The sequence below is a fragment of the Phascolarctos cinereus genome, unplaced genomic scaffold (genome assembly GCF_003287225.1).
Source record: "Phascolarctos cinereus isolate Bilbo 61053 unplaced genomic scaffold, phaCin_HiC Scaffold_1;HRSCAF=81, whole genome shotgun sequence".
NCBI lineage: Eukaryota > Metazoa > Chordata > Mammalia > Diprotodontia > Phascolarctidae > Phascolarctos > Phascolarctos cinereus.
In genome coordinates, this window is record NW_027555514.1 from 17,512,073 (window position 1) to 17,528,160 (window position 16,088).

The window sequence follows — 16,088 nt, forward strand, 5'->3', positions numbered from 1 at the left end:
AACAAACAATGCTTCAGACCTTCAACAAAGGCCAAACTGTAAATGAGCAGAGGAGGTGATGGGGAATGAGGACATTTTCTTAGCTATTTCTTGCTTCTCAAGACAATAAAAGCTTCACTGATAACAAACATGCAACAGCTCAAGCAGAAGTCCTTCAAAGGGTATCAGGAATGCCTGAGCAGAAGTAGAAAACCAGCTGAGGTACCTCGGAAGGGAACGCTTACATTTGAAATTCATTTGATGGTAAGGAGAATGACCAGTCAGAGCCAGCTCCAGAGCCGAGAAAGGCTGCTCTGATAGAAGAGAGAAGTAGGTGTGGTTTCCTGCTAAAGGGGGAAGAGAGTCGATAATAAATTGTGGTTCATGGTGACTCTCATAGACAGAATCTTCTTCCTTCTACTCTTTCACAAGGGCCACTTTCCTCATCTCATTTTCACCAGAGTCAACCCTCCAAATATAGCTCCCCTGTTCCCTTCTGACAAGGAAGACTGGCTTTGCTTAAAAAAAAAAAAATTCCCGTGTCAAGCAGACGGTTTTCAGAAATGGATCTGATGGGCGATGTCCGCCCTGCTGCTCATTTGGAAAAAGTCCTCCTTGTTGGTAAGTGAAAGGGAAACTGTTGGGATTATCTTAAATTATAGGATGGCCAGGAGTCCAAATATAAATGGGTAGTTGTATAAAATGGACTTTCTGCAAGAAACCTATCTGCCCTGCATAGGAAACCTTTCCCAGTCACAGGCTGGTGATGGATTCACTCAGCTGATGCTTTCTAGACTGTCATTTTTATTGGTTATTGTTAAAGCTGCTGGAATTGATTGTGAGCCAGAAAGAGAGATAAAAGGGAGAGAGGAAGAAATAGATTCTTCTTTCTGAAGCTTCGAAGCTCCCTGCTGTAACAAGCACCAAGAAGGAAATCAAATCTCACTTGATGTTCTCTAAACTAATAACCCAAAGTTTAAAAGGATAATAAATGAAACTCTAGGTCTCACCCGGAGAGAAGGAGCCTCACGCTGCCACAAAGGAGATTACATTCTCAGGAACCTCATTACTTTCCCCTTCAGATGCAGAAGTTCTCATTAGGGAAGCAGCCAAGGTTAATGGACAGAGCACCGGACAAGGAGGCAGGGAGACTGGCCTCAGACCCTCAGTATGACAGCTATTTATCGCCAGACACTATGGCAACTGGGTCCTGTAGTAGAGAGAAACGCTGAGCCTTGAGCCCATATATGAGCTAGCCGTGTGACCCCGGGCAAGTCATTTTGCCTCTCTACCTCAGTTTCCCCACCTGTAAAATGGGGATCTATTGCAGTAAGGCTCAAATGAGATAATATTCATAAATCACTTAGCATAGTGACTGGAAAGTAGTGGATACTTAATAAATACCCCTTCCTTTCCTTTATTAGTTTTCTGGCCATGAGCTAATGACAACCTCTCAGCCTCAGTTTCCTCATCTGTATAATGGAGATAATTATAGCACCTACCTCCCAAGGTTGTTATGAGTTTGAAATGAGACAATGTTTGCAGAACACTCTGCAACTCATAACACACTATTTAATGTCAGCAAAAGTGAGTCCTCTGTCCCTGATTTTTAGGCTTATTCATTTCATGGATCCATAGGTGCTGCTCCCCGGCCAACCTCACCTTCTCTTCCTATGCAATTCCTTCCCAGCCCTGGGGAAAGTCTCCCTCTGAGTACTGCCTACTAACTGGGGCTCTCCTGCTGGTGCTTGGTGCCACCAGGACAGACTGAGGTGTCCCCTCTGTTTCTCCGCCCACCACTTGACCCACCCATTGCTATTTCCAAATTAACCTAGAGCCAATAAGGGAGCATTTGGCCCAAACGAATGAGAATGCCCGGTGGAAATCAGGTCACTAAATCCAAGAGTTATGTTCCTGTCAAGGTGGGAGCCCCTTTCCCTGACTCAGGCCTCAGGCTATCCCCATTACTTAGGAAATGATCTTAGGGAGCAGCCTGAGGCCCAGAGGACCTCATGACTTGCCTGTGGTCCTCCAGCTGGTCTATCCGAGGCAGGATTTGAACCCAGCTCTCGCTAAGCCTAGGTCCAGCTACCCCAGGAGCTCTTAGCCTGCTGGGCAGTCAGTCTGGTGAAGCCTTTGGCACCCTCCTTGGAATCATGTTTTTAAATGCACAGAAGCAAATACATAGGCTTACAAGGAAGCCAATTAGATCCAAATGCAGGCACTGTACTCAGCACTGAGAATGCAAAGAATGGTTTTCAGAGAGGAGGACAGGGTATGTCCACAGCCAGATGGAGGCAACAGGAGATCCCCAAAAAGCATTCTAGGAAAGTATGGGAAGGAACAGGTTCTGTGGAGCTGGGAAGAGCAGAAAGGCTCCATGGAATAGGCAGCAGAGAGCTGAGGCAGTGTTGCCCAAAGGATAGGGAGTCAGAGGATCTGGGTTTGATTTGGGGGTCTGCTAGTTACCACTTGTGTGACCTTGGGCAGGCAACATGACCTCCCAGGGCCTCATTTTTCTCATCTGAATAAAGGAAGTGGGGGGCTGAGGGGAAGGGTTTGGCCTAGACTGACCTCTCCTGTCCCTTCCAGCTCTGATTCTAAGGCAGACTACTTTCCATGCTTGGGGGCAGCGTGCCTCAGTGCATTGATTGAGGAGATAGCACTGAATTCAGGAAATAATTACTAACCCAGCTAGGCTGGAAGGCCGGGTCCTGGAAGGAGAATGTCAGGAAAGAGCTCAGTGCACTTTAACTTACCTTCGCTAAGGACTTCTTCTGTGTCAGGAGCTAAGGATACAGAGACAAGCAGAAAGCACCATCCCTTCCTGGAAAGAGCTGCTGCCATGACAGACACCAAGTAGACAAGTCCAATCTCACTTTATTGTCTCTAAACTGATGATATTGAGTTTAAAAGGATAATAAATGGGACTGCAAACCCAGAAGCAGCAGCTTCTTATATTCTGCTAAGGAGAAGGGACCAAGACAGGAGAGAAATCCAACAGAGACACAGCTACGGGGGGCCACAGGTCCTGGGAGAAGGGAGCCAGAGGAACAGGGCTTCTTCCTTGCTCTGGCACCTACTGCCCATGGAGCTTGGGGAAGTCACTGTAAGTCTGTGGGCCTCGTAGCTGTCACTTGTAAAATGAAGGGGTTCAATCAGATGCCTTCAAGGTCCCTTCCCAGTCTAAATGGCTTATACAGAGAAATCAGAGTCCTCCACCTTTCTCCTCTACCCATTTCTGTTTGGTTCTTATGGTTTGGGAGAGTGGGTGTGCTCATTCTCCTTAATCAGGGCCTAATGTTACCTCCCCAATGTGGTACAGAGAGCACTGGGGGGAGAGGAAGAGGAGAGATGATTAGCAGGCAATGAAGCAGCTGTGAGAGAGCTGAGGGACTCTTCAGGAAGCTTTGCCAGTCTAATGATTCTTGAGAACCCTTTCTAAATGAGCCTGCTAAAGTTTCCAGTCCATTACAGGACCACCTAGCCAGGGCTCATTGAAGAATTCCTTGGGTATAAAAATGTTTTCATTTTTCCTTTCCATATGCCTGTTCATCCGAGCCAGCTCCAGCTGACGAAGTTGTGAGAAGGTCAAGATGGCGGTAATCCCTGGGAGACAGATTCTACTTTACTAGAGGCCACAAGAAGCCTTTGAATGGGGTCTGCAAACTACGAGAAGCAACTGATCCTGGAGGCCCAGACCACCCTCCAGACTTAACAGAATGATAGCAGCCCTTCTTTTTGTGACCTTCTCTCTAGAAGACTGAGGGCACGCACCCTGCATATGCCCTCCAAGGTTGTGCCAGCAGCCTGTGAACCCATGATGGCTAAGCTGGAAAGGATTCAAGTATCAGCCCCATGACAGTGCATCTATCTGTTATCCAAGAATCACTCACCTAAAGGAGGCTCATCACCTGGTCACAGAGGGGTGAATTTTAAGACACTCCAAGAGGTCGTCAGAAGTTTGTAATCAGAGTTAGTGAGAGAGCAGAGGCCTCTCAATGAAGCCACAAAACCTGGAAGTGTGACTCTGTTGGTGTGCAGAAAGAGATCTGCCATCTGTGGTGGGTTAAAGTAATTCAACCAACAAGCACTTATTAGGCACCAACTGTGTGTCAAGCAATGTGCCAGCTCCCAGGAATACAAAGACAAAACCAAAATGGTTGCTGCTCTCAAGGAGCTTATGTTCTACTGGGGAGAGAGACAACGTTCACAGCTAAGGTGGCACAGAATATAAAGAAATCAATAGCCAGAAAAAAATCCGTGATCAAAAATATGTGTGGTGCTGGTTAATTGATTGCTCTTAAATGAACCTTTATTAGTGGGGAATCAAGAAAGGTCTGCTGAAGAAGGTGGCCCCTGAGCTGAAGCTTGAAGGGATGGAAGAGATCCAAGGGTTGGTGGTGAGGAAGACAACCATCCAGGCCTGGGGGTAGCCTCTGGAAAGGCAGTGGCAGAGAGAGCGTGTCACAGCGTATGGGGAGCTCTCATAACCAGCCCAGAGACAGAGAGTCAAAGGCACTGAATGCCAAACAGGTTTCATAATCGATCTTAAAGGCAACGGAAACACTGAAGCTTCTCAAGAAGAAACACGACAGGACATCAGCTGCCCTATATGAGTATCCATTTGGCAGCGTGGCAAGGATGGAAGAAATGTTTATAAGCCTTTATTAATGAAGCACTAATTATGTACCATCGCCTATGCTACGCCCAGGGGACACAAACAGAAGCCGGTAGTTCTGCCCTCAAAGGGCTCACCCTTTAACGGGGGCGAGGTTGCAGCTGCAGGGCCAATGGCAAGGCCCAGAGGTACCACCTTCAGTGGCATTCCCAGAGATCAAAACCATGTCCACCTCTGATGCTGAGACTTCCGGCAGGGCCAAGGATGTGGGCACTAAGTCTCCAGAATCCCTAGCTGCTGAGGAGGTGGGGCTGTGGCACCTGCAAGGGTAGTGGCATCACAAGATGATGACAGCAGGAGCTGGTCTGGAGGAAGGCCGGGCACTGGGAAGCACTGCCATTCTTGAAGTACCAGGGGTCAGGCTGTCTCCATTTGGCTCTGAGTGGAGGGGATGACTGAGGTGGTGGTTTGAGCCACCCAGAACGTGGCACCCTTTGTCTGACCCTTAGAACACTTTGCCAGAAACGAATGAGGGGAGAGACTGGATACAGGAAGGCTGACCAGGAGGAGGCTGTGGCAATGGTCCATGTGAGAGGGGAGGAAGGCCTGCGCCAGAAAGGGCAGGATACAAGTGCAGAGAAAGGGAGAGATGCAAGAGAGGGTGAGGAGGTGGAACTGACAAGACTTAGAAAAAACCTTTGGGTGTGGAGTCACAGGACCTGGTTCTGAATCCCAGGTCTGCCACTTACTGTCTTAGTGACCTTATCCAAGTCACCTAACCTCTGGGCTTCAGCTTCATCACCTAGAAAATAAGGGATTTGGCCTAGAGAAACCCTTAGATTCCTTTCAACTTTGTCTCCATCTCTGTCTTTCTTTCTCTCAGTCTTCCTCACTCTCTCATTCTCTCTCTCTTTGTCTGTCTGCCCATCTCTCTCTCTCTCTTCTCTCTCCTCTCTCTCTCTCTCTCTCTCTCTCTCTCTCTCTCTCTCTCTCTTTCTCTCTCTCTCTTTCTCTCTCTCTGTCTGTCTCTCTCTCTCCCTCTCTCTCTGTCTCTCTCTCTCTGCCTCTCTCTCTCTCTCTCTCTCTCTCTCTCTCTCTCTCTCTCACACACACACACACACACACACACACACACACACACACACACACACACACACACACACCCTGCCATCCCTTACTCTGCTACCCTGGTGTGTCACAATTATATAAGCAAAGGCAAATGATCCCATGTGATCTCTGACTGAATTCAAGATATCAGATAGACTTTGTTCATTACATTCTATGCTCACAAGTCTCTACAGGTAATTCCCCTGATTATGTTTAACTTTGGATATTTGATCAACCAATGAGGCAGACCAAGTAGACATGAATAAATGAATGAAAATGAATTTCTGGCACTAGGCACACAGGTTTTTTTTTAAAAATGGAGGTAGACTCTGCCCTCAAGGAGCTTACATTCTAATCTGGGGTGACAGTACATATTGAGGAGTAAACCAGAGAAAAGAGTTTTATTCGGGGGAGACAGAAGAGTGTGTGTTGAGTGGTGGGAGGAGAAGATGGGGGCGGGGTGGCAAGAGCCTTTGTTGCAGCAGGTACAAGGTGAGGGAGCCCAGATGCATGGACAGAGACCCAGTGAAAGCAAAGCATGGCCTAGTATGTAGGGCCAGCTCTAGACCGCAGCCGCGTGGGCTGGTTGGGACACACTCAGTCACCAGAATTTAGTGTAGAAGGTTTAATGTTGTAATCACACGAAATTTGAAACAAAACGAATACGTTCGTTTTGGGGAACAAGAGAACTCACCTCCCCCCTCCCAAAAAAAACACTACCCGTCTTTGAAACATTCCTGTTTCTCTGCCAGGTTCAGAAGCTTGGCACCATTCTGGAGTCTTCATTCCCTCACCCCATAGATCCGATGAGCCATCCAGCCTTTCTGTTTCTATCTCCACTGCCTCTCAAGGTTTCATCCCTTCCCTGCACTCACACAGCAAACCGTTTAACTTATCTCCTTGCCCCATTACTTCCCCATCTCAAGGATCTCCCCACCCCGATGCGTCCTCTTGTGACCTCTTCACTCTGGCCAAAGTGATTTTCCTTACCACGGCTCTGACCACATCATGACTGAGTAGGGATTCAATGACCTCCAGATGCTCCCCATCACCTCTAGGATTAGCAATCATCTCCCCTATTGAGCCTTTAAAGTCCTACCCGATCTGGACCAAGCCTGCCTTTCCAGCCTCACTGGGAATTTCTCCCTTTTCTGTACTCTGCAGACAAGCCAGACTGGCCTCCTGGCCATTCCTCCCACATGACGACCATGTCCGATCTCTCCGCCTTGGTGCTCTCCGTACCCATGACTGGTAGGTGTTCCTCCTCACTGCCACATCACAGGTGCCTCGCCGCCCAAGCCCCACCTTCTACCTGAAGTCTCTCCCGACCCTGCCTAAAACTGCTAGCCCCGCCCCCACCTGTCCCTAACAGCCCTGTATTTCACTAGTTAGTGTTTACTCTTCATATTCCACATGTACTAATTATCTTCCCGACCCCGTGGAAGCTCCTGGCTCACCGGGATTGTTCATTCATTGTATTTATATCCTCGGTGCTCAGCACAGTCCCTGGCACATAGTAGAGACTTAATAAATACTTGTTGACATATTCATCTTCCTATTTCCCTCATCATTTGTACTGAAATTACAGCTAATTAGAGCATTGGATAGAGTGCCCAGCTGGAAGTCAGGAAGACTCATATTTACAAGTTCAAATCTGGCCTCAGACACTTAGTAGCTGTGTGACCCTGGGCAATTCAATTAACCCTATTTGCCTCAGTTTCCTCATCTGTCAAATGTGCTGGAGAAGGAAATGGCAAACCACTCCAAGAAATCTTTGGCAAGAAAACCCCAAATAGGATCACAGAGAGTCAGACAAAACTGAAAGGACTGAACCACATGCCCTGGAATGTAGTAACTCTGCATATCATGACATGAGCTGCCTTACTTTATAATTTTGCCTTGCTGACAATGCAGTTGCTCCCATCCCATCCCAGCTCCCAAGAGGCAAACCCTCTCTTCCAGTGGGGTCCACCCAAGGCGGGCTTTCTTAGATCTGGGTGTGGGCCTTATCTTGGGCAACATAGCGGTAGGGAAGCAGAGAAAGGGGCCCAGGTGAGTCAACCAGCAGGAGAATACAAGGATAGATGGAGTATGGGCTCACAGAGGCAAGGTGAGGGAGGACTTCAGGAACTAGGATTAAGAAAGAATTTCAGGAATCGGCTAAGGGAGGAGGCAACTAGGGAAAGCAGGATGCAATTCCATGGCCCCTCTGAAGACCCCTGAATTTAGCCCAGGGACATCCAAGCACTGTCACGGGCACGCACACACACACACACACACACACACACACACACACACACACACACACCCCTCCAGCAGGACCCATTCATTGACCCTCAGGTGGCCTATGGAAAGGTAGCCCCACCCACCCCCAATGCTTGGGAAGAATGTGAACCTGTGTGACAGTGAGGTCCCACTGCTCCAGCAAAGCTAAAGCCTTCTGCTATGGCCCATGAGATTCAGGGGAGTATCAGAGCAGCTGCCCCAGGGCCAGAAACCAGTACTGGAGGAACAGGAGCAGCCACTTGGTAGAACACATAGATTCTACTCAACTACTTAACTGAGAGGAGAAGAATTAAATAAAGGCAAATAACTGATCAGGAAAATGCCAAAACTAAAGAAAAGAGCAACAAATGAGAGGGGAGGTTAAGGGGAGCAGATAGGAACAGGGGGGCCTTAAAATAGATTAAGCTAAAACAACTGAAGAGACTACTGCTGTTGTTATAGAGAAAGGGGGGGGAAATCGTAGTTTGGGGTAGACACAAAATTAAAGACAAATAGAGAATATAAATCTAACTCACAACTTAAATGTAAATAGATTGAACAATACAATAAACAACAAAAAAGTGATGATTGGGTAAGAAAACAAACCCCACAATCTGTTGCTTACAAGGAATGCATTGGGAAAAAAAAAAAGCCATGCACAGGATAGAGACGAGGGGCTAGAAAACATTTACTCTGCATCTGGGGGAATGTCTCTGGTTCAAACAAGTGGGTCCTCGTCCCTGACATCCAGCTCCTAATCCTTGATGTTTTAGAGCAATGGAGAGGACTGAACATTGGAGTGAGAGGCAGGGGAGATCGGGCTTTGAATCCCTTCTTGGACACTTGTTTGACCAGGAGCAAGTCCCTTGAACTCCCTTAGCCTCAGTTTTTCCATCTGTAAAGTGTCAATAATAAGACCTGTAGGTTATTTGTGAGACTCAAATATATCTAAAGTGCTGTAAAAAGTTCAGATGTTTTTTATTTCACTTCCTGTGCCAGTCCCATAGAATCACCCATCGACTTCCTAACTATGCAGGTCATGGGATCATCAGCTTAGGTGAGCTGAGAGGTCTTCAAGTCCAACTTATAGGCCCAGAGAGGTTACATGACTTGCCCACGGTCACTATCTAAAGTGAAATTCAAACTCAGGTCTTCCTGATTCCAAGCCCAGCTTTTTATCCTCCCTACTCCCATAGTGTCCCCAAGGGGAGGGCATTCTTTTCTTCCCTGAGCATCACCCCTTAATAGAGATAATGCATAAAATCTTAGTCTGGCCAGTTCTCATTAGCAGGTGGTTTTCTTAGCAATCTAAGCTTAGACCCAGTTCTTTCATTACCTCCTATTGTCCAAAAACAGACACAGATGAGCAAGATCCTTTCCCAGTAGCCTCCCCCACCTCCTACCAAGGGAGGACATCTCCCAGGAACGCAATACAGGGCACACTTCCTTTATACTGACCAAGAAAGACAGACACAAACTTGTTAACGGGTTAGTTGGGGAGCAAGCTCGGACACCAATGGGGAATGCAGTGGTCTGTGTGCTCCAGTCTGGGCTGCAACACTCATGTTCACACGACACTCTACTCTGCAGTAGCTTTTCTCACTCATGCTGGGAAAGGAAGCCAGAATTCTATCACAAGCAATGGGGTTTTCTCAGTTACTCACTCATCAGTTTCCAAAGGTGGCGGGCAGTACTTAGAATATGCTTCAGCTGCAGTCCCTCAGGAAGTTTCAGCCTGTCTGCAGGCACTCCACGTAGTAACAATCTCTCCTCACTGATCAGCTAGCTCTGGGGGCTGTGGGTGGACGGTAGGTGTAGGTTTCACTAAATATACCTGGCTGGGTTTTCTTCCCACCTGGCACCTGCATCCTGGAGCTGTGGACATTGGATCATAGGTTTGAAACTGGGAGAGACTTTAGTGGGACCTTAGGAATCACTGAAACCAACCTCCTGGAAATAATCAAAACTATTGTGAGAGACCTTAAGGAGTCTGGGGTCTGGAAGCAGAGATTGGAACCAGGGATTGTGCATACCTCCAAGTATCAAAGGCAGGACAGAGCTGTCACCAAGGTGGGCACTATGGAGGAAGGAGAGCAGCAAAATAAGCATCTTGGAGCAGAAGATCTGGGCTGAGGGAAGTCCCAAGGAAAGGTGGCTTTTTCTCCAGTTTGCTTGCCTCGTGCCTGGGTCTCCTGTTTTGTCACACAAACATTTCCAGTAAACTGATTTTGCCTCAACCACAGAGTTAACAAGACAGTACAGCTTTTGCGTAAATGTTAAGAATTTTCCTACCTCGAGGCTCAGAGCAATTATGTCTGAACTCATAATTTTTCATATAAGATAAATTCCACAAAGATGAAGAGGGAACCACATGGATGATTATATAGCCCCTCAGGCTTTAAAGAGTTAATGGTTATGACAGAATGTTACTGGTTAAGGACTGCCCATGTCTAGGCAAAGCTGTGCACTGATTGTAGAGAAGTTGTCCAAATACACGTTTGATTTGATTCTCTTTTGCTGTTTTGGGGTTTTTTTTTGTTCTGGTAATGGCTATTTTGGTAAATATGCTGTATATAGTAGATAGGCTTATCTTTTCCCTTCTGTAGCTGACTCCATGATGCAGCGTTTACATTTCAAGGATCAGATGGTCCATTGGAGGAGGTGGGAATCGGATGGTCCCCACCTCGGGGGCCTAAAGGTCTCCTGATTGGATAAATTTTCAGACAAGGGGTACCAATGCTGCCACCCATAGAGAAACAGGGGTTTTCTAGGATCTGTGGGGAGCCGGGCATCTCGCCAGGTCTCCCCTGGTTGTTGGTTGGAGTACACAACAGCCGAGGTGAACACAGGATTTCCTACTAGCTGATTCTTTCTGTGCATGGAGTTAGGCTAGTGGCTACAGTCCCACCTGATAGTTGAACAGGACAGTCTGTGCGGAGGCATCGAGGACAGAGAGAAAACCAAGTTCATCAAAGCTCATCAATTTGTCTAGAAAGAAGAGCGTGTGAAGGGATCACAAGAATTCTGCCAGCACACGAAAGCTGTGGGTAGTCATACCAAGCCAGAAGGGCTTCAAGAGCTGGATTGATCCAGGTAGCAGCAGAGCTGAGCTTGCACCGTTGAGATGGCCACAAGGTGGATTTGACTTTGCTACTTGTGAATCCATCTAATAAGGCAGGTGGAGAGATTACGAAATGATGGATTTTTGAAGTAGCCAAAGGCACAGCACCCTGAGAAGCAGCCTGTGGGAGGGACCATGGATTTGGAATCAGAGAATGCGGATCTGCAGCATCCCGTGGGATCCAGAGGAGGCCCAGGCTCTCCTCTCCAGGACAAAGGGGTTGGACTAGATGCTTCCTGAGGTCTCTTTACAGTTGGAAATCCCCTTCTCCAAACCAGCCATGCAAAATAGAATCGAGGAAGCTGTGCAATGGATTCAAAGTCATTCGTTTACTTCCACGGAAAACCAGGCAAATTTTCACAACTACATACGTGAGGACTGAATTTCAAGGTTGGACTTGGATGGGGCTAGAATTTGGGGAGCTACTTTAGAAAATGTAAACAATTTTAGCACAAGCAATCTACTCAGGGAACCCATCAGTCAATTGCTCAGCCAATCAATCAACCAATTGACAAGCATTTATCCGGCCCCTTCTTTGCACTGGACACTGTGATCTGGTGAGTGTGATGGTGCTTAGCTGGGGGGCTTTGGAGACACCTAAGAGTCATGCCCTCTGCCTCATCCTCCATCCATTACTAGCGTATTGGCATCTCTCTTCCTTAAACGTGTTTCCCTCTTTCTAAGAAGGCTTGCAACATATTAATGCTTCATTAATTGCCTGGGTCTGTGATCTCCGCCACGTGGATTCTCCTTCCAGTGGTGCCATTTGCAAAGCAGCCAGTTCCCTTCTAATGCACATGTTCCTTCTCTAAATTTTGCAGGAGAAGCTCACTAAAAAGGAAGTAGTCTTGGCTATGGATCTTTTACTAGCCCAGGGTGAAAGTTCAGCCCCTGGGGGTCTATCTGCCATTGCTTGCATGACCAGCCTGCCTCCACACCCCTTCTAGCATGAAAGTCATCTTTGGTAACACACTACAGGGGCTTCTTTGGGAAGGGATTTGGCACAATCTCTGTGAAATACCTATTTAACTACATAAAGTAGTCAATTTGAGCGAAACGCAGATGAAACCTGAATGCCCACCCCACTGTAATATGTTCGTTTTATATCAACACTTACAACACTACCTATCCCACTCTTCTGTATTTCTAGCAGCCTATGCTCTGAGAGACACAGCGCAGTCTAATGGAATAAGCCTTGGATCAGGAGTTTAGAAATTTGAGTCTGACCCAATTTGGACACTTAACTAGCTGCGTAAGCAAAGTCATTTAAACTCTACAAACATCAGTTTTCCCATCCATAGAAAGGAGCTACTAATACATGCATAACCTCTCTCAATGGATCATTCCATTTAATTCCACTTTAAAAACATTATTCAGTGCCAGCTAGGTGGTGTAAAGGACCAGCACCAGTGCCAAGTATTAGGAGTACAAAGACCGGTAGAATATTGGTGTTGCCCTAAAGGAGAAAGTGCTTTGTAAACCTCAAAGTGAAAGGGAAATGTGAGTTCTTAGAAAAGGGCCCCATTTCTGCGCTTCCCTTCAGTGAGCAGGATGAACAGTCCTATATGGGTCGGGGATGCCCGCCCAACAAGAACCTTGCTAGAAGGTCCTGTTCTGTCTCTTCCTTCCTATGACCTCAGCATATGGTCTTTCTGTGCAGCTGAGCCCTTGTCTCTGCATTTGAATGCATGTAGGTATACAAATGAGGAGCCTTCAAAGGACTGTGTGATGTGTCTGTAGATCTCTGTCCATCTGTGTGTGTGTATGTTCACATGTGGAAATAAATGTTCTGGGAGGATAGCCAAGGGCTTCCCTTTCTCAAATACTTGCTGCCTCCTGGGACCTTGCAAGACCTGAGTTTTGCAGAATTTTCTCCATCTGTCCTTTCACCCTTCAAGAGTTTGCTTGTTTTTCTCATGTCCCCTCCTCTTCTCTCTTTGTGATAGAAAAAATAGTTCTATGTCCTTCCTCCTCATCACTCTACACACTGCTTGTGTTGTGTCATGGTGGGCTTACCAGGCCACCGGCCCCCGATTTTATCCTCCTCGCCCATGTGACTGTGGGACAGGGAAGAGAGCGGCTAGGCCAATCTCCACCATCTCCCCTGCTTCATTCTTGCCTTTTCTCCTCCCCAGGCTAACCATGATAGGTCTTTCAATGGATCCTCCTACAGGATGATTTACTCCTGGTGACCTACACACAGACTGGTTTTCATGTGCCTCCATCCATGTCTTTAACAGCCCATACCCACAGATGGTCTGTATAGGGAGCCCAGCTCTGAGTCTGAGGGTCCCAGAGCAGGCCTCTCTTAGGGAAACATGGATAAGGAGGAACTATCAGTTCTTTTTTATTGTGGATCAGGTTCTAGATGGAGGGGACATTCGATTAATAGTGGTTTTCAAAAAGTATTGCTATTCTAGGATACTTTGTCTTTCTCACTGAAGCTCTTAAGCTGTCAGAAGATGTACTTATACAGGAGTGCCAGATGAAGGACATTTCAATGCTTCATTAGATCTTCGATCTCACCTGTGTGGGGATTCCCTCCACTGAAGCAGATCACCATCCGTCCAGCCTTCTCATCCCATGTGGTTCTTGTGTGTGCTTTCCCATAAAGCATCCATAGACAATCCTGTCTATGTGCCTCTGGGTCTTTAATGTTTTTCAAATACCAGTCCAACGTTCAGGTTGTCTTCCACATCCCTCACTCTTGGCATGTAATTTCTTCCACTTTGGTTTTTGGGTTCTTTGGGGCATAGCGGAATCACAGCTGGCCACCTGGCCCAGCTCCTTCATTTTTGGAGGATGATAGGACCCTGAGAACTGGAAAAGATCTTTGAAGCCATCTGAGCCAATGCTCTCATTTTATAGATGTAGTAGAGGGCTGATCGGTCAGTCAACAAGCATTAAGCCCTTTCTATGTTCCAGGCACTGTGCTGAGTATTGGAGATACATATAAAGGCAAAAGCATATTCCTATGAAGAGTATCTGATTGATTGATTGATTATCCCGATTCATTTGATAAAATTATAGGATGGAAGAGGGAAGTAAGGACTGAGGAAATGGGTGCCCAAAGAAATAAACTGACCTTCTCAAGGCCACAAAGGATACTAAAGCCAGCCTTTCTTTTCTCCAAGTCATCTTTCCCATGTTGCCAAATTAACTTGGACTAGTGTTGTGCCCCAAACTCCAGGCACCGCCTCCCATCTCTGCACTCAGAAAAACCAACCACTCTGGGTGCTCTTCCCTTCTTATCTGTGCCTTTGAGAATCTTTCTCTTTCTTTGGGCCTCTCCCAGATGCTACCTCATCTGTGAAGCCCCCCTGGATTCTCCAAACTGAAAGATCTCCCTCTGGCCACTGATTTCCTTAGAGTCCTTTGTTGGAGGCTCTCCTTCACCATCATCACTCTCCTACCTTGTATTATACTTATAATATACTTCAGCTCTTTCCCTTCTCTCAAGATGGTGGACAAAAAGCCCCCAAAGGAACCAAAGGAAAAGAAGGTCTGAAAGGAAAAGAAGGAGAAAAACAAGAAGGAAGATGTGGCTGAAAAGGGGTGAAAAAGCCCCAAAAGCACTGCAGTCAGAACCCAGTCCTGGCCCAAGGGATCGGTCGATACTCTAGGTCTGCAATGTATCCCAGGACAGCCATGTACAAGTAGAAATACGCTGCACCAAAAACCCAGATTGAAAGGAAAAAGAAAGAGAAGGTGCCTGCTACTATCTCAAAGCCAGCTGGTGGTGATAAGAATGGAGGAACTCGTGTGGTAAAGATTCGCAAGATGCTGAGGTATTACCCTACTGAGGATGTGCCTAGAAAGCTGCTAAGTCATGGCAAAAAGCCCATCAGCCAGCACGTAAGGAGACTTCGATCTAGCATCACCCTGGGCACAGTTCTGATCATGCTCACTGGCCACCACAGGGGCAAGCGAGTGGTTTTCCTGAAGCAGTTGGCTAGTGGCTTGCTACTGGTGACTGGACCTCTGACCATCAACCGTGTTCCTCTGAGAAGGACCCATCAGAAATTTGTCATTGCCACCTCCACTAGGGTTAACCTTTCAGGTGTAAAAATGCCAAATCATCTTACCGGATGCTTACTTCAAGAAGAAGAGGCTTCGTAAACCTAGACACCAGGAAGGAGAGATTTTTGACACAGAAAAAGAGAAATACGAGATTACGGAGCAGCACAAGGCTGATCAGAAAACAGTGGACTCTCAGATCCTGCCCCAAATCAAGAAAATTCCTCAGCTCCGTGGCTACCTGCGCTCTGTATTCTCTCTCTCCAATGGAGTTTATTCTCACAAACTGTTTTAAATGCCTTGCACAAAACTCTCATTAAAATATTTGAAATAACTAAAAAATAATAATAATCATAATATACTTCATATTGTGTCCTCTCACTAAAAAGTAAAATCCTTGACAAAAAGGGCATTCATTAAGTGCCAAGTACTGTGCCAAGTGATGGGATGGAAATACAGGCACATGAGACAGTCCCTGGCCTTAAGAAGTTTACACTCTAGTGGAAAGAGGAGGAAGAGGCAGCAGTGCATTGGTATCCATGTGGTTGAGACTTAATGACTGCCACGGAGAAGGCCTGGGCCCAGACAAGGTAAGCCAAAGGTCCACGAGCCCAGAGTCCCAGGGGCTGAATCCAAAATGGCGGGAGGTACATGAGGAGGATGATCCCAGTATCAGCAGTAGCATGGTTTGGAAGCCATTTGAGGCCCAGGTGAGGGGGTTAGGAAATCAGCCTAGAAGAGAGGCCTAGGAGATGGGTGAGAAAACCAACCTAGAAGAGTTCTTCAAAGCAGGGAAATATTTCATTTTTGTTTGTATTCCAAGCACCCAACAGTACCCTGAATATAGTAGGTACTTACTGTTTAATTGAATGCTAATGTTTTTCTTTTGTCTTTTTGGAGGTTGTGTGGGTCAGGTGGTCTGGACCAGTGAATCCATCCATACAGACTGGCAGCTTTGTAATTTATCATCTGAGTGGC

The 16,088-nt window shown here is 46.8% G+C and overlaps 1 protein-coding gene and 1 long non-coding RNA gene across 2 annotated transcripts; both read left to right on the forward strand.

Annotated features, from left to right (window-relative positions):
- Window positions 1–361: 361 nt before the first annotated feature.
- LOC110213151 (uncharacterized) lies at window positions 362–7,253 on the forward strand. Its single transcript, XR_002325908.2, has 3 exons — window positions 362–600; window positions 3,545–5,261; window positions 6,872–7,253. It is a non-coding gene; the product is annotated as an uncharacterized LOC110213151 (long non-coding RNA).
- A 7,497-nt stretch (window positions 7,254–14,750) lies between these two features.
- Window positions 14,751–15,410, forward strand: LOC110213015 (large ribosomal subunit protein eL6-like). Its single transcript, XM_078154633.1, is given in 2 exon segments — window positions 14,751–15,179; window positions 15,181–15,410. Coding segments are annotated over 2 exon segments (531 nt in total). The 5' UTR covers window positions 14,751–14,873; the 3' UTR covers window positions 15,406–15,410.
- Window positions 15,411–16,088: the final 678 nt, after the last annotated feature.